This window comes from Chiloscyllium plagiosum, chromosome 12, assembly GCF_004010195.1.
Source record: "Chiloscyllium plagiosum isolate BGI_BamShark_2017 chromosome 12, ASM401019v2, whole genome shotgun sequence".
Lineage (NCBI taxonomy): Eukaryota > Metazoa > Chordata > Chondrichthyes > Orectolobiformes > Hemiscylliidae > Chiloscyllium > Chiloscyllium plagiosum.
Genome location: NC_057721.1, coordinates 10,106,286 through 10,124,517, shown reverse-complemented (window position 1 = coordinate 10,124,517; position 18,232 = coordinate 10,106,286). Strand labels below are relative to the sequence as shown.

Genomic DNA, 18,232 nt, shown 5'->3' with positions numbered 1-18,232 from the left:
GAGAGAGAGAGAGAATGTGTCTGTGTGTATGAGTGTTTGTGAGATAGTAGTGAGGCTACTTGTAGTGTGACATGAACCCAAGATCCCAGTTGAGGCACAAGTTGTATGCCCCTTTGATCTTTTACTATAAATTCTGGGCCTGATGTAGCCTCTCTCAGTAGCTGCCTGATTAAGGAGTGGGGGCTACGAAAGCTGGTGGATACAAATAAACCTGTTGGATTGTAACCTGGTGTCGGGTGATTTTTTTTTTGCCTTTCTACAATAAGTGACCGAAATTGTTCACTGTACTCGGAGCGTGGTCCAACTAATCTAAAGGTTTGACATAACTGCTTTTTTTCAAATCCACTCCTTGAGAGACAAGCCCCAGTACAGAGGAACCTCGGTTATCTGAAGGACACGGGAGAGGGGGTATTTCATTCGGTTAATCGAACGCCGGACAATCAAGGTTCCTCCGAACTTTGTTGGCTTTTTTTTGAAAGAGCCTGAATAAAGTACATTGCTATTTTTAGTGATCCATGTATCGGTCATCCCTGAACACTTGCTTCTTCCCCAGCATTTAATATCCCAAAAGCATTTACCAATGTCCTCAGCAAGCGAACGTACAACTCAGCTAATCCGTTCTGGGTACTCAGACGGACGTGACTGAATCCAGTGTCGAGCAAGTACCAAGTGCCACAGAAAGGAATGCTACGTTTCAGAGTTACTGTACCTCCTGCGCCCTGCACTGCCAGCCTCGCTCTGGGATCCACATCTTGGCAGAGTGTAGCTCCAACCCCTTGTGCCGACACAGCCTCCTGCAGATCATGGCAGACCGCCTGGGCTTGCAGCCGGAGATGCTCAGAGTCCGACCTGCCCAGCAACTCCTCAAACTCCTCGTTCATCTGGGCCAGTGGCGAGTCGCGGGAGGCGGAGAGATACGGCGTGTCGAGCGGGGAGCTGGGTGGTGACAGCGAGGACAGCGAGGACCTGGAGGACAGCGACGCCAAGGACTGAGGTGGATCCAACGTGCGCCGCGGCTTGGTCAGTCCTAAATGGTCGATGAACGAAGGGTCCTTGGCTATCGTGTCGAACGGAAGCAGATCGAACTGCAGATAGCACCCCAAATCAATCGAAGCATCAGTCTCATATTGTGGGAGGCCGTAAATGTCAGTAAAACTGACTGAGCTTAAAGACCCTCGACTGGAAGCTAATGATCCACAGCTGGATGCAAGTGATCCTCTACTACTGCTGGATGACACCGTGAGGGAACTAGCTGTTAAGCTGCAAAATAAATAATATCATTTTAGTTACACATGTGAGATCACAGGACACTGATAATGATCCCTTATTATAGTCCGGACACGACACCTGCACCAATATACTCTTGCCAGAAGGTAGTAGACCATGGACTGAGCACAGGTAAACTGGATTGGTGTAGTTTGGGGTTTGTTGGTTGGCACAGACATAATAGGCCAAACAGCCTGTTTTTATGCTGTATCAGTCTATCCCATTTAACAAGAACAACTCCTAAACACCTCTGTTTACATGGAAAGGTGAGGTTTAGATTAGATTACTTACAGCGTGGAAACAGGCCCTTCGGCCCAACAAGTCCACACCGACCCGCCGAAGCGTATACCACCCAGACCCATACTCCTACATTTATCCCTTCACCTAACACTACGGGCAATTCAGCGTGGCCAATTCACCTGACCTGCACATTTTTGGACTGTGGGAGGAAACCGGAGCACCCGGAGCGAAACCCACGCAGACACGGGGAGAATGTGCAAACTCCACACAGTCAGTCGCCTGAGGCGGGAATTGAACCCGGGTCTCTGGCGCTGTGAGGCAGCAGTGCTAACCACTGTGCCACCCTTAAAAGGTCATTTCAAGTAACATTGCACAAATCAAATAAACACGACCTAAAACTGACCGTACTTATGCTTTTCATTGATAACTGGTTTCTCCCCTTGCTGTTGTAGGCTGACTGAATTCCCTCAGCCACCAGCAGCTTGCAGACCTACCTACAGTCTGAGGGAAACATGCTGTCATTTGGGACAGGAATTACACACCATACAGAGTTGGTGAGGATGTCAGATTTCTGGCTTTACTTTCATTTTTACAAAGTGACAATCCAACAAGCCTTACGGTCATTTTTACTGATTCAAGCTTTTCATCTCCAGAACGCTCTTCTTAAAATCAAATTTAAAATCCTTGAACAAACCAGCGTTGGGATTTAAATTCACATCATCAGGTCCACTTCAATAACAAACATCATGTTTTTTTTTATACCTGGATAACTATGCAAATGTATAACTAGGAACGAACACATCCTATTGCCAGAAAGCAGCATAACACAGTTGATAATTAAATGAAGACAACGAGGTCTGCATTACCTTTATCATGCAAGATGCTGTTTTGCCCAAACCCTGCTAACAATTCTACTAACCTCTTCAGTTGAGAGTGCAAATATGTGGTTAAGCGAGTTGCTTCTTCCAGCTGCCTTAGGAGACAGTTTCTCTTTTCTTGCAACAGCATCCTACAAGATGACAAACAGGCAGTGGGTGAAAATGAGAATCTGGGGCTGAAGTTTCAGCTCACCGATACTGAGGAAAGAAAAACGATACCTCTATCAGACCCACCCTGCGCTTATTTTATTGTAGACTATTGCATCCATCTATTTGCGTAGCAAGGGGCGTAGAAATGTTAAAACAACCGTATGTGCCTTTTAAAGACAACGAGGTGTGCATCTGTCAGTTCCTGCTGCAGGAGTTTTCATTGTTCCCCGAGACCAGGAGTTGTTCAATCAACAGTTATGAAATTTGTCTTAATTTTATTTTTGTTTTATTATTATCATTGACTCGTCATTAATATAGGTGTTAATATAGGACAGCTTATAAAATCTTTTACTGTATTTTTCATGTAATTGTAAACATGACAATAAAATTTCTGTTCTATTCTGTTCATTAATACAATGCATCACCCAGACTATGGAGCCCCATTACTGAATCTGAGCCCTAACTACAACATTTGGCTGTACCTACCGACTCCCAGGACTAATCCCCGAGTTTTGCATAGAGCCGAACAACTGCTCAGCTTCTTAAGCAGCCCCCCAGTATATTATTAGTTATGTGTTCACTGCACACCTCTGCAGCTGTAGCGTTGACAAGTTATTTTATGCCTGCCTTTGAGTAACTATGTAACCCTCTCCGACTGTGACATTAAAACTGCTCTTCAGTGACCCATTAGCTGTTTTCAGTGAGTTACTGAAAACTTTGCAACAAGCCCCGCCCTTTTCCCCACAGCAGCACTGAACCAAACTAATATGGTGGAACAGTCAACTACGGCAACTTCCCGGAACTCTCTGTTCCCTCAATGCTATCATTTCCACAGATTGCTGGCTCCTGCAGCATGACACAAAGCAAAATAATCACCGGCTTATTACTCGGGAGTACAGTACCTTTCACAGGGCAGCACTCCCTCACAAGTCAATGCTCAAATCTCTGTAGTAGGGATTTTACCCACAAGTCAAAGACCACATCATGTCACATCACTGAGAGTGTGACGGCACAGAGCCATATCAGACATTAGAAGTGGAGCTCCTATATTTTTGACAGCTGTGGAGCTGGTTGTATCACACTTACCATGTACCGTTTATTACAAACCCACAGACTCTCACCTGGACTACACCTTCTCCCACCCAGTATCCTGCAAGAACTCCATCCCGTTTTCCCAATTCCTCTGCCTCCACCACACCTGCTCGGATGAGGAAACATTCCACTCCCAAGCATCCCAGATATCCATCTATTTCCAACAATGTGCCTCCCCACTCTGTCATCCAGACAGCCTCCACGCACCACCTCTATTCCACTGCTCTAAACACCCCCAAACACAATAAAGACAGGGACCCCTGTCCTCACCTATCATCCCACCAGTCTCCGCATCCAATACATCATCACGTCTGCCAACTCCAACTAGACCCCACCACCAAGACCATCTTCCTCTCCCACCCCTCTCTGCCTTCCACAAGGACCGTTCCCTTTGCCAGTCCTTGGTTTGTGCCACTCTCCCCACTGACAACCACACCGCCCCCCTACACAAACCCCCAGGTACTTTATCTTACAACCGGAAAAGATGTAAAACCTGCTGGTACACCACCCCCTCACCTCCATCCAGGGCCCAAACAGTCCTTCCAGGTGAGACAGAGGTTTACCTGCCTCTCCTCCAACCTAGTTTACTGCATCAGGTGCTCCCGATGTGGTCTTCTCTACATCGGGGAGACCGGACGTAAACTTAGGGAATGGTTCGCTGAGCATCTCAGCCGGACCTGCAGGGGCAACTGGACCTCCCAGTCACCGCCCGTTTTAATTCCCCTTCCCACTCCTTCTCCAATGTGACCATCCTTAGCCTCCTCCATTGCCACAATGGACCAAACTGCAAATTGGAGGAAGAACACCTCATCTTCCACCTGGGCAGCTTACAGCTTGGAGGGGTCAACATTGAGTTCTCCAATTTCAAATAACCTTCCTTCCCTCCCCTTAACTCCCTTCCCAGCCCCTCCCCCTCCCTTCCTCTCCTCCCTAACTGGATTCATTCCTCCCACTGACCAATCAGGTCGTACCCTCTACCTGCCCTCACCTATCCCCACCTCACCACCCCAACCCCTTTATCTGCAGCTCCCCCTACACCCACCCCCGGTCCTGAAGAAGGGGGTGGGTGTAGGGGGAGGTCAGATTATACCTGTAACATCGACTTCTGCATCTCCTGATGCTGCCTGGCATGCTGTGTTCTTCCGGCCTCCAGCCTGTCTACTTTGGTAATGTACTGTCAAATAAGGAACCTGAACTCATGTATACATAGCAGAACACTACGCGTAATGTGAAAAGCCTAAGTAGACAAAAGTATCAAATATTCAACCTGCAAGACACAATTCTGTAACTTTGGAAAATGGGCCAGTAACCAATCAGCTGGTCAGTACAGGACTCTTCCCAGTTTCATTCTATTGGGAACCTCATCACAAATGATCTGTCTTACAGTGTTGCTGTTAAGTCAAAGTGACCCCACCTTTTCTTCTCTCTCTACTTTACAAAGAACATCCAAATGCCTAAACAAACATGGTGTCAGTAGTCCAAACGGCAAAGAACAACTGACCCACCAGCTCCTGAAGATGCAGCATGTGTTGGATTCCTGACAAAGTTCAATGGCAATGGTTGCGGGTAGACTCGGCAGGTTGTAATGGGGTGGGCCAGATGTACCACAATCTCTTGCTAACTGGTGCCCCCTCACCAACACACACACAGACACACACACACACACACACACACACACACACACACACACACACACACACACACACACACACACACACACACACACACACCTCTACCACCTTCATGTCGCTGATCCAATCACAACAAAAACCATGCTGGCAGGTAACTGAATGAATATGTTCCCCTTAAACAATTTATTTCGCTCTTCCTCCTTTAGATCGGTCCTTAAGATCTACCTCTTCAACCACACTTTCAGCGTCATAGAGTCCTACAGCTCAGAGACAGGCCCTTCAGCCCAAACTAGTCCATGCTGACCAAAATGTCCATCCACATTAACCCCATTTCCCTGCACTTGGCCCATATCCTTCTAACCCTTTCCCATCCATGTCTTTGTCCAAATGCCTTTTAAATGTTGTTAATGTACCTGCCTCAACCACTTCCGCGGGCAGCTCACTCCATATGTGTACCACCCTCTGTGTGAACAAAGTACCCCTCAGATTCCCTTTTATTCTTTCCCCTCTAACCTCAAACTGATACCCTCTAGTCCTCGATTCCCCAGCCCTGGGAAAAAGAGGGAGTGCATTCACCCTATCCATGCCTCTCCTGATCTTATACACTTCTAGAAGATCTCCCCTCAGTCTCCTACGCTCTGAAGAAAAAAGTCCTCGCTTGTCCAACCTCTCCCTGTAGCTCGGACCCCTGAGACCTGGTAACATCCTTGTAGATTCCTTCTGCACTCTTTCCAGTTTCATAACACCCTCCCTATTAGCAAGGCGACCAAATCTGAACGCAATACTGCAAGTGCGGCCTCACCAACATAACTTCCCGACTTTTCTGTCAGGCCTGGTGGGATTGTGTTCCTGGAAAGTGCTTGCGGATATTCCCCTGCGATAGGGTTAGGGTTACCTGTGATAAAAAGGTGTTGTAGTAGCAGGGCCTAATGGGGAAACCAAGTGGAGATGGATGAATTGGATAGAACAGCCACGGTGGGTTGAGTGGCCACTTAGTGCACTGGACGACTCTGTGATGTAAATGCGGACGGGACGTTTTAGTCCTGGCTAGGAAAAGGAGGAAGTTGTTACAAAAAGGGACACCAACCTTTCGGCGAACTCCTGACCGGGGATGGACTGTGCTCGCTGGATGTCGTCTTCCAGTCGCTGGCGTTCAACCTCGAGGCGAGCGAGCTCCTCGGGCAGGCGTTTCTGCTGGCTGATCAGCTGCAGCTCCTGCAGCAGGGCCTCCTTCTCCCGGATCAGCTGGACTCGGTCCCAGTCTGCCTCAGCCCTGCCTGGCCAGCTCTCATTGTCCAAGTGAGCCAGCTGCAGCTGGATACTGGAAACTCTGCAGGACCCGGGGCAGAAACAGAGGGAGGGAGAGAGACGGAGAGAGAGAGAGAGAGAGAGAGAGAGAATGAAACAATGCTGCAGCTCCCCCGCACACCAACAGAAAATGGCTTCAATGAGTGCAGTTATGATTTCAAAAGGAAATGTTAAAACCAATGCCAAGATGCCACCATCACTATTTGCTTCCACCTTACATTTTGTCAAACGTGGTCAAATTGATGTGCCAATGCCGGTGTTGGATAGGGGTGTTACAAGTCGCACTACACCAGGTTATCATCCAACAGGTTTATTCGAAATCACAAGCTTTCAGAGCGCTGCCCCATCCTCAGGTGAAGTGGAACTGCGGATGAAGTTGACTTCACCTGGCGAAGGAGAGGCACTCTGATAGTTCGTACTTTCAAATAAATCTGCTGGACTATAACCCTTGTGTGGTGTAATTTTTCACTTTATCCTCAGAATTATCAGGACGAGCCATCCATTTCTCATTCCCAATGCCCCGGATAAAGCTGGCGGTGATGTCCGTCCCTCCAATGGTATTCCCCCACACAGCCCACCAGGTCACATCCAGGGTGAAGGATAGTATCGAACATGTATAGTGTGGAAACAAAGTTAGGGAAAATAAGCACAGGTGCTGATTACATTCCCTTTTGGTGTTTGTCATCCAGCTGGGTTCAGACAATTTGCTGGGCTTTTTTTTTTATAAAACCGACTGCAGCGAGTTACTTGCAGCTTCTGAAATATTGAAGTCCTTAAATTGAACTGTTCCCTCTGGGTGAGCCGTGTGGATTCAGTGACATTACCTCCACACTGTTATACAGTGAGGAGCTGCTTTACACTCTCCCCTCCACCAGGGGGAGCTGCTTTACATCCTCCCCTCCACCAGGGGGAGCTGCTTTACACCCTCCCCTCCACCAGGGGGAGCTGCTTTACACCCTCCCCTCCACCAGGGGGAGCTGTTTTGCACTTTCCCTTCCACTGCGGGGAGCTGTTTTACTCCCCTCCCCATTGCGGGAGCTACCTTACCTTCCCCCCCACCCCACCCCACCCCACCCCACAAACCATTGTAGGCAGCCTGATTTAAATCCCCCCTCCATTATAGAATCATAGAATCCCTACAGTATGGAAACAGGCCCTTCGGCCCAACAAGTCCACACCAACTCTCCGAAAAGTATCCCATCTAGATTCATTCCTCTATTACTCTACATTTACCCCTGACTAATGCACCTAACCTACACATCCCTAAACACTATGGGCAATTTAGCATGGCCAATTCACCTGAACTGCACATCTCTGGATTGTGGGAGGAAACCCATGTAGACACGGGGAGAATGTGCAAACTCCACGCAGACAGTCGCCTGAGGCTGGAATCGAACCCGGGTCCCTGGAGCTGTGAGGCAGCAGTGCTAACCACCGGGCCACCGTGCAACCCCATTGTAGGGAGCGTGATTTAAACCTGCTTCCTCCCCCCCAATGACCCAGGTTAGTCAAGGAATTCTGCAAGGTGTACAGACCTGCAGCAGCATCAGCTGAGAGCTGCAGTGTTGCAGTGACAGTGAGTTCACAGGATGACCAGCTACAAAGCAAAACCCACGAGCCTTATCACAGGGCCTCACGTCAACCTGGATTCAGTCTCTGTCCGGAGACCATTCCCAGAGGGGCTAGCCTCATGTGGCAAGGCTTCTCAGCACAGGTTCACAGAAGCGTTGTGGAGAGATGTAAAAACCCACTCTCCCCGATTTCACATTGCTTCGCCAAGCCAAGGTCGGTCCCGTGGAGTGGTGAACACTGCCAAAGCGGCAGCAAATCATTTGAAGCAGAGACCTTTTGTTTCTCCTCTCTCAATCCCAACCTCCCCCTCGTCGCTTTGAAGAGTCGACGGAAGCAGTAAATGTGCCCGGCCAGCAGGGGGTGCCCAGAATCTGTCGCGATTCTGGCTGATGTTCACCTTTCTGCCAAATGGCAAACGAGACGATTTACTCACGGTTCAAAAACGTACGTCCCGCGGGCCCACCCTCTGATTAAATCCCTTTCATTTAGTACCAAACGTTGCCTTATTCCTGCAGGGAATATTTTGAGTATGAAGAGTAGCTCTGGTACGAGTGCTGACCTTGTGGATCATGTGCATCTCATTAATCTCACAAGAGAATCCAGATGGTGCCACTGTTTGAGCCCCATTTGTAAGTGAAAGATACAGGTAACGGACAAAACATACTGAGCTAAGAATGTCTGAGACCTTCCCCTCACCCATATCAATGTCACAGACCTTCAAAGTCTATGTTATGTCTGAGTTATCACACCAACAGTCACACAATAAATGGTAAGGAAGAAGAACTTGTGTTAATGATACTTTTCACAATCTTAGTACATACAGCTACTGGGGTAATCATTTTTAGCATAAGCACTGTTGTACTATTGGAAATCTCCCACAACACTTTGTCTCATTCTGTCTTCTGGACATTTGTGGCATCAAAGATTCACAATGCAGTGACAAGTTGGTGATGTGGCAAATTTGCTCTTGTTCAGGATACTCAAATGTGCCCATTGTATGACATAGAGTCATAGAGATGTACAGCACAGAAACAGACCCTTTGGTCCAACCCATCCATGCCCACCAGATAGTCCCAGTTGCCAGCACAACCCATTTCCCTCTAAACCTTTCCTATTTTATACCCATCCAGATGCCTTTTAAATGCAGAGATTGTACCAGCCCCCACCACTTCCTCTGGCAGCTCATTCCATACACAGACCACCCTCTGTGTGAAAAAGGTGCCCCTTGGGTCCCTTTTAAAATCTTTCCACTCTCACCTTTAAAACAATGCCCTATTGTTCTGGACTCCCCCACCCTAGGGAAAAGACCTCGTCTATTCACCCTATCCACTACCCAGAGCCTCCGATGCTCTAGGGAAACAGCCCCAGCCTATTCAGCCTCTCCCTTTAGCTCAAACCCTCCAAGCCTGGCAACATCCTTGTAAATCTTTTCATCTTGGACAGCAAAAAATTCACAAGACTGTTGTATTCTACTACTCAAGCTGCAACGTACTCGTTTTGTAATTAACCTCCTACATGATAACAATCATTGTGCAGTGCTTTGCAATGTTCTGAGGTTACAAGGGGCTGGATATAAAGGCCAGCATTTTCTTTAAACTGAGGTTGACCTTGCCAACAAACGCATGACACAGCTGTCTGCTTCACCTCGAGGTACTTTTCAGGTCCATTCTTCTTGAAAGATCTCCTTCATCTTTAAACATTGACACCTTCTCGAGTTCATAAACAAAAGTTCTCTCAAAATAAAGTCAAAAATGGATTACAGTGTACTTTTTTTAACATATTAAAATATTCCCTTGAACTTTGCAAGATAGCTACGGGGAACCTATCGTGCTGTTGCTGCAATGTTTTAGTTGACAGAGAGAAATGATATTTCTTGCTTAAGAAAAAAAAGAATAGAGCACAGCACATTCTGTAGTCCACTGTGTACTGGCGTCTGCCCGAGAGAGCTGGAGTGAAAACACTGTAATGCATGTAAACACACAGGCTTTCCAGTAATCCCAACCAGCCAAAGGCAGGAATGCATGATAAACAAAGCATGTGACCATAAAAGAGAATAGCTACTGCAACGTAGTCAACACACTTACCCTCACATTATAGCTCTTCCAGTGAAAACACTACTCCCTTTCACCAGAACCAGTTCCCTCGGAGAAGGGAAAGGGGCAAAACAACCTGCTTTTTTGACCTCCTCTGGTCTTTTCCTTGACTTTATTTTTATTTGGTAAACTCTGTGCTCAGCAACGGACGCCTTTGCTTTTTTTAATTCACTTGTCGGATGCGGGCGTCGCCGGCTGGGCCCAGCATTTACTGCCCGTCCCTAGTTGCCCCTGGAGAAGGTGGGGGAGAGCTGCCTTCTGCCTTCTTGAACCGCTGCAGTCCATGTTTTGGAGGTGGTCCCTCAATGCCCTTAGGAAGGGAATCCCAGCATTTTTGACCCAGCCTCAGGGAAGGAACGGCGATACATTTCCAAGTCGGGATGGCGAGCGGAGGGGAAGTCGAAGATGATGGTGTTGCCACGGATCTTGCCCTTCTCGATGGAAGTGGCCACGGGTTTGGAAGCTGCTGTCTGAGGACCTTTAGCGAATGCTGAGGAACTGAGTATTTTCCTGCGTTGTACATGGCACATGTGGCGTAGCCTTCGATGTAATTTCCAAAAAGCAAGCAAGGCGTCATTTCTCAAAGCAACGTGTAGCATTCAGGTTCCTTCCTCTGATGAAAGCACCAACCACTCTGGAGTACAGGAGAGCCCTCTCACCAAGGTTTGCTGACCTCTGTACTTAACCACATGAGCACAGGTCAGTAACAGCCAACAGATTATGCAACGGCACACTACATCCCAGCTAAAGGACAGTAGCCAGCAAAGTGATGTGACAATGTCAGTTGGTTCCTCCCTGAAATGGAGGAAGACTGTATTCCCTGCATGACTTCACCCAAGATCAGCTGTCCAAGTGTTACCTGTCATGTGACCTCACAGCCCTGAGTACATTATTTTGTAAATAACATGTAACCAACAGGCTCTTCGCTATAATCCCTGTCCAAAAGGAAAAGTATATGGAGGAGGAGGGAAAAAAGAGCATTAAGAATTAAGAGACAAGGATTATTTGTGAATACATTGAATGTTGATTACCTCTTCTTAGCTTCCTCATACTGCCAACTAAGTCGAACTCTGTCTGCTAGTTTAGACCTTCCATCAGATGAAAACTGTAAAAGGAAAAGCATTAAAATTTATTCAGAGCAAATATTAATAAATCTAAACTCTTAGTTCACATGTATCTCAAAAGGTTGCATTGAAAAGGGGGACTTGGCTCAATGAGAATATTTAGCTAAAAGGACAAAATGTTTTGAAATAAGGTCAAGCCAGTATTATAAAACGCTGCTAGCTAACATGTAACCTTTTGCAAAAATGTGCCTTCTACCTATACACATTGGGCAGTACGTATAAGAAACCAGAATCCCCAGTGGCCAGACTGGACAGTGCATGGTTTAAACAAGATGAGCAATAGTCTTTAGAAATGGTTTAAATAAAAGCAAATTACTGCAGATACTGGAGATCAGAAATGAAAGCAAATGTTGCTGGAGTTACCCAGCGTGTCTGGCAGCATCTGTGGAGAGAACGCAGCTTTAACACTTTGAGTTAAGCTTCTGAACAAGTCACATTAGCCTTGAAAAGTAAACTCTGACCTGCTGAGTTTCTCCAGAACTTTGTTTTTAAGAGATGGATTTACCCCCTTTCCTGGCTCAGTATCACAACATGAGCCAACCAAACGTCATACACTAGTTGCATAGAATGAAACATCTTGGCTAACCATTCCTGCACTCCAGAAGTGAAACAATTCCCTTTACTGTAGTCCCTTTCGGATTCTCAGAAACAGGAAGGTGAATTATATAAATTAAGAATGTACAGAGGAACCTCGATTATCCAAACAAGATCGCAAGGTCCCGATGCTTGGCTAAACTGCGTTAGCCAGCATTTGATTATCTGAACATTCGATTATCCAAATAAAATACTCCCCGCCCAAGGCGTTCGGATAATCCGCGTTCCTCTGCAGATGGGAGAAATGAATGATTCAATAATGTCAAGTGCTCTAGGTACAAGAGTCCCTACCATGTGGAAACAGGCCTTTTGGCCCAAGGAGTCCAAACTGACACACCAAAGACCACCCCACCCAGACCCATCCCCCTACTCTATATTTCCCATAGCTAACACACCTAAGTTCCACATCCCTGGATACTACAGGGCAATTTAGCATGGTCAATCCACCTAACCTGCATATGTTTGGACTGTGGGAGAATATGGGAGCACCTGGAGGAAACCCATGCAGACATGTGGAGAGTGTGCAAACTCCACACAGAGTTGCCCGAAGGAAGAATCGAACCCAGATCCCTGGCGCTGTGAGGCAGCAGTGCTAACCACCTTGCCACCTCACACACATACGTCATACACTTGAGTTTCCTTCACAAAGAAGCAATACAGTGGCCTCTGGTTCAAGTAAAATTTTGATGAACAGGATTTTCAAATCACTATTCGATCATTGATGAATGCTAATTGACTTTCATTCATTTTAGAGGTAGGAACAAGCTACAATTGATGAAGCTGCTCAGAATCAACCAGCAAAGTTAGCCTGAAACAGACACAGCAAGAAATGCAGCAGGTCTGGCAGCACCTGTGGAGAGAAATAGAGTTAATGTTTCGAGTCCACTAAGTCACTGTATCCCTTCTGCTGACAAGTTGCTTTTGACTTTTCCTATCCAGGGGCTGCTTTTGGCTTCCTCTGCTCCTAGTTTTACACAGCAAGTGTACAGGGCTACAAAAAGGTACTCAAGCTGCTCTCACTCTTGAAAGGTACGCAAACTGACACAGTTATCTTTGTCTGATCGATCACACAAGTGCTCTTGTCCAACCCGTTTTAAATGATCTTTTGCATTTTAAATGTTCCCAGCATTCTTCTGCAAAAACCCATCCTCACTGTGACCTCTGAGGATCCAGGACATAGTGATGGAGCAGCCTCAACACTTGACATAGATTAACTGGCGTAAAGTACTTTGCAGGGAATAAGGATATCAGGGAGTCATAAATCACTGGAAGAACTCAGCAGGTCTGGCGGAATTTTGCGAGTGCTGCGGAGAGAAAGCTGAGGAGAGGAATCGGCCCAGCTGTTTCTGAGTTTGTGTCTGATTTCCAGCACCCTCAGTTTCTTGTTTCTTTCGTTTGAGGATGGCCGGGCGCTTGTGCAAACCTATGCAAAAACCATAAGTGCATGAAGCCATTCGGCAGAGGCGGCGGTGGGGGGGTGGATATTGACATGACAATGTGACAGCGATAAGGGACAGCGTGGTCAGAGTGACAGCCACAATTGCAGAGATTCCAAAGGTTATTCCAAATCTTCAGGGAAAAATCAAGGCAATAGAGCAGTAAAATACTTTTCGTGACACGTATTATCTCCTTGCAACAAATAATAATTTAAAAATAAAATTAATGCTCTTTGGCCAAGTACGTAAAACACTTGTTTCAAGATAGCGGATCACAGGGAGGGATAAAAAGATTATTCTGTAATGGCAATGATATCAGAATTATACAGTCAGACAGCACGGAAATAGGCCCTTCAGTCCAACTCGGCCATGCCGAGTGGGTTTCCCAAAACAAACTAGTCCCATTTGCCTGCATTTGGCCCACATCTCTCTAAGTCTTTCCTATTCATGTCTCTGTCCACGTATCGTTTAAATGTTGCAACTGCACCTGCATATAGACACCCACCCTCTGTGTAAAAAAAAAGAAGTTGCCCCTCAGGTCCCATTTAAAAGTGTTGGGAAATAATATCCCAGGATACACAATCTTTCAAAAGACCTGTGTAATGGGAAAAAGCAGCACCGATCGTAAAGGATGATATAGAAGGACGGCGGTGCAAAAGGATCTTGACTCAGAATTAGGGAGTGGAAACAGCATGGGTGAATTTTAAGAACAGGAAATCCTGGGAAATACAAGTGAGTAATAGTTATACCACCAGATTGAACATTAAACAGAAAGATTATTGTAGCAAAACCCATGTAATTATTGCGGGGAACTTTAATCTTAATATACACTGCACAAAATCCTCCTTCCCAACTTGTATTCTGACATTAGCCATGCAAAGTCGTATGTACATTTCTAGCCATTCAACTACATCCCTTTTGCTCTACCAGATGCTGCCCAAAAGGTCACTTACTGGAGCTCCGATTGAGGTGTGGACGTTGCTTCACAGTCAGTGACACCAGATTTACAAAGATTTTGGTCCATTGTTATTGTCAGTACTGGATTAAACACATCAGCTAACAGGCAAATTACTGCAGATGCTGGAATCTGTACTGAAAACAGAGAGTGCTGGAGATTACAGCAGGTCAGACAGCATCCGTGGAGAGAGAGAGAGAGAGAGAGAGAGCAAGCTAATATTTTGACTCTTAGATGACTGTTCATTACAGCTCTGATGAAGAGTCATCTAGACCTGAAACATTAGCTTGCTCTCTCTCTCTATGGATGCTGTCTGCCCCACTGCGATTTCCAGCACTTTTTGCTTTCAGCCAACAGCCAGGATCCTTTTGCTGCCCTAACTGTTGATCCAAGAATCATTTCCAATCCACTCTAACACTGCTCAGGGACTCCCATCAGCCTGGCCAGTTTCTCAGGCACATTGTGCATCCTGAAGGCTTTCTTACAACATCAGTCTTTTGTAGTTACAGAAACAAAGAGAAAAAAAAAACCCAGATCTATTCGTTTTGCTTTCTCAATGCAACCGAGTGTCAGCGATTCTGCAAATGCAGTCTGAAGTCACAATGAAAATTAGCCAGGGTTAATAAATAGATCTTTGCATTTGAAAACATACCTCTCCGATGATGTCAGTCTGTGACCCTGCTTCACAGAACTGTTGTGATAAACACTCAGAGGCCAAGCTTGGATTCATCTGGAGATCCTGCAGGGAGTTCTCAATGCAACAGCTATTCCTGAATTCATCTGTTAGTTTAGCAAGGCTCTGGAAAGCAAGACAAACAATACAGTAAGATTCTAATTCAGCGCAGGCATGCTGAGTAGCAACGTTACAGCCGCAGTACAATCATTTTGCTGTCTAAAGCTTTTCCAATGCCGGTTAAGGCTGGTGGGTAGAAATCGGAACAGCCATTTTGTATCAATGGGGCATCAGCAGCATATGACCAAAATTAAAGTGCAACTTCTTTGAGCATTTGGGGAAAACAGGTTATTGGAACCTCTCATCATTACAGAATGTTCTTTTGAAACTTTATTGTATCATCCCTTTGATAATGCAGAAGATGAAGATCAAGCACATAAACCAACCTTAAAATGTACTGAAGGATGGAGGATCCACAATATCGCCATTGGTTTCCTCCTGGCTCCTAATTCTAATGATCAATACTCCAACGTCACGTCATAACTCAGGGGAGTGCCTCTCACTAATGTGTACAGAAGCTCACTTTCTCCGCTGTTCGTCAGTCAATCATAATCATTAGAACCCAAGAAATAGGAGCAGGCGTTAGTCACTCACCTGCTCAAGCCTATCCGGCTTAGCAACTCGTGAAGGAGGTGTAGACATTCCCTTAAACTTTACGGAAGTGAAACAGGATGCCTATTGCATGCCTACAAAGCTCGATGATACATTTACTAAAGCGGAGGCACTGAAAATTACATCACAGATTTTAACTGGCAACTGGCTTTTCTGGGAGACAACAGCAATTCCACTTGTAAACTTCTACATCTGTACCTGCCTTCAAACTGGTTGGATTGTGCCAGAGTATCAGACTTGGGTAGGGTTTTGGCTTCAACTAGGGTTAGGTTAAAGACAGTGACATGTTTCGAGAGCAACTATCTAAAGCTTTAGGGAAAGAATTCATTTTTGGCCACTTTCAAGTTACACATGGGCTCATGAGCATAACGTCACAGTCATACAGCACGGAAACAGACCCTTTAGTCCACCTCATCCATGCCGACCAGATATCCTAAACTGACTTAGTTCCATTTGCCAGCAATTGGCCCATATCCCTCCAAACCCTTCCTAATCATATACCCATCCAAGTGCCTTTTAAATGTCGTAATTATATCAGCCTCCACCACTTCCTCTGGCAGCTCATTCCACACGTGCACCACCCTCTGAGTAAAAAGGTTACTCCTTTTTAAATCTTTCCCCTCTCACTCGAAATCTATGTCCTCTAGTTTTGGACTCCTCTACCCCAGGGAAAAGACCTTGGCTATTTATCCTATCCATGCTTCTCATGATTTTATAAACCTCTACAAGGTTACCCCCCAGCCTCCGACGCTCCAGGGAAAACAGCCCCAGCCTGTTCAGCCTCTCCCTATAGCTCAAATCCTCCAACCCTGGCAACATCCTTGTAAATCATTTCTGAACCCTTTCATGTTTAAACAACATGGAGGATATAGAGTGGCAATATTTCTGGGCCTCTCTTAAACAGGGCTCCTGCAGTACTGTGAAAAAAGGATCAAACAACGAGAAACTCTTTTGACAGCTACAACAGGCAGCAGGAGGTGGGTAATTATGGAAGGAGGATGAATCCCGGGAATAACCGAGGACAAATTAATAGATGTTTCAGGTGTGGCTCAAAGTATCACTGTGTGTGGAATTGTCTGAAAAGGAATAACTGGGTTTTTAAGTTGACATGACAGGGAAGATAATGAAGGGGAGAAGGATAATACTGACCAATCACGTTGGCCACTAGAAGCATCAGTCCAGTAGTGACCATCCTGGGAAAGGACTTGCTCAATTGTGCAGTTCTATATAGTGGCTGTAAATGGACAGTACATGGGCTGGACAGTATAAAGTGTCATGTGTTTTTTTTAATGTAAGGAAGACCAAAGTAAGGTCAAAGAGTAACAGACCTATTTGTTTCAGGTTCAGTCATGCCAACAGTCTGAAATCACAAATCAACAATCAGTAAGGACATTTAAGATAGCAGATGAATATCACATCATAATGACAGGGTAGAATCCAGTGAAATGCCTTTATTGATGAGTAAGCCTTCAATAAAAAGACCAAATAAAGTTAGATATAAAGTATAATAAAGTAATATCTTTGGGAGATCTGCAGATTTGCAATTTTCATAGTCAGATTACTATTGCATTTCCGAAACAATGCTGATCTTCTCAAAGCAGAATGTTACGGAAGAATTAATGGCATCCAGGGATAGGAATTTATAGGAACAGAAACAAATCACTTCCAAGTTACATTGACAGTTTGCATTTCAACTTCTCACAAGTTGAAAGTTTTGTTTAAGAATGCAGGGTCACTAGATGAGGAATACACTAAACTCAGAAAGGGTATTAATGAAGATTGTGATATTTGAGAGTACAGAAAATGCCTTTGTGACCCAAAGTAAGTCTTCCCTTGGTGAGGGACTTTAATGAAAAGGACCTGAGGGACGTTAAGGTATGGGATAACACAAAATATCTTTTGTCCTACAGTCTGTAGGCAGAGCGACTCGATTTAAATCGGTCAATAATAATTTATAGTAAAGTCGGAAAAGGTATTATTGACGAGGCAATGGAAAGATAATATGCATGAGACTGAGAAGACTGGCTAAATTCCTAAGGGATAACAGAAGTGAATTTGCCAATGAGGAGATCAGGAGTGTGTGGTATGATGGTGCTGTGCCTTTAAGAGGGGTTTACTCTGGGTGGTTCCTCTTGCGGAATGCATGCTTCAGACACAGTGGGTGAAAAACCTTGGTCTCCTGGAGAGTGTTTTTTTTTAAATTTAGACAAGAGAAGCATGAGTGGGTGCAATCAGGCTCAGACAAACCCAGGGTTTTAGTTTTGCTTTCATTAGAACAGGATCTGGTCCAGATGGGCCAATGGGCTGAGAAGTGGTAGATGGAGTTTAATTCAGATAAATGCGAGGTGCTGCATTTTGGAAAGCAAATCTTTCCAGGACTTATCCACTTAATGGTAAGGTCCTAGGGAGTGTTGCTGAACAAAGAGACCTTGGAGTGCAGGTTCATAGCTCCTTGAAAGTGGAGTCGCAGGTAGATAGGAAGTGAAGAAGGCGTTTGGTATGCTTCCCTTTCTTGGTCAGAGTATTGAGTACAGGAGTTGGGAGGTCA

At 45.6% G+C, this 18,232-nt stretch overlaps 1 protein-coding gene across 1 annotated transcript in view; it reads right to left on the bottom strand.

The window, feature by feature from the left end:
- The window catches only part of wwc3 (WWC family member 3), a 186,774-nt gene that overhangs the window by 32,595 nt on the left and 135,947 nt on the right, over window positions 1-18,232 (bottom strand). Inside the window, exons 7-11 of the mRNA XM_043700448.1 lie at window positions 14,992-15,138; window positions 11,262-11,335; window positions 6,345-6,587; window positions 2,426-2,515; window positions 710-1,260 (exon numbers count right to left, since the gene is read on the bottom strand). Of these exons, the coding sequence (XP_043556383.1) occupies window positions 710-1,260; window positions 2,426-2,515; window positions 6,345-6,587; window positions 11,262-11,335; window positions 14,992-15,138 (1,105 nt within the window). The remainder of the gene's footprint in view (window positions 1-709; window positions 1,261-2,425; window positions 2,516-6,344; window positions 6,588-11,261; window positions 11,336-14,991; window positions 15,139-18,232) is intronic.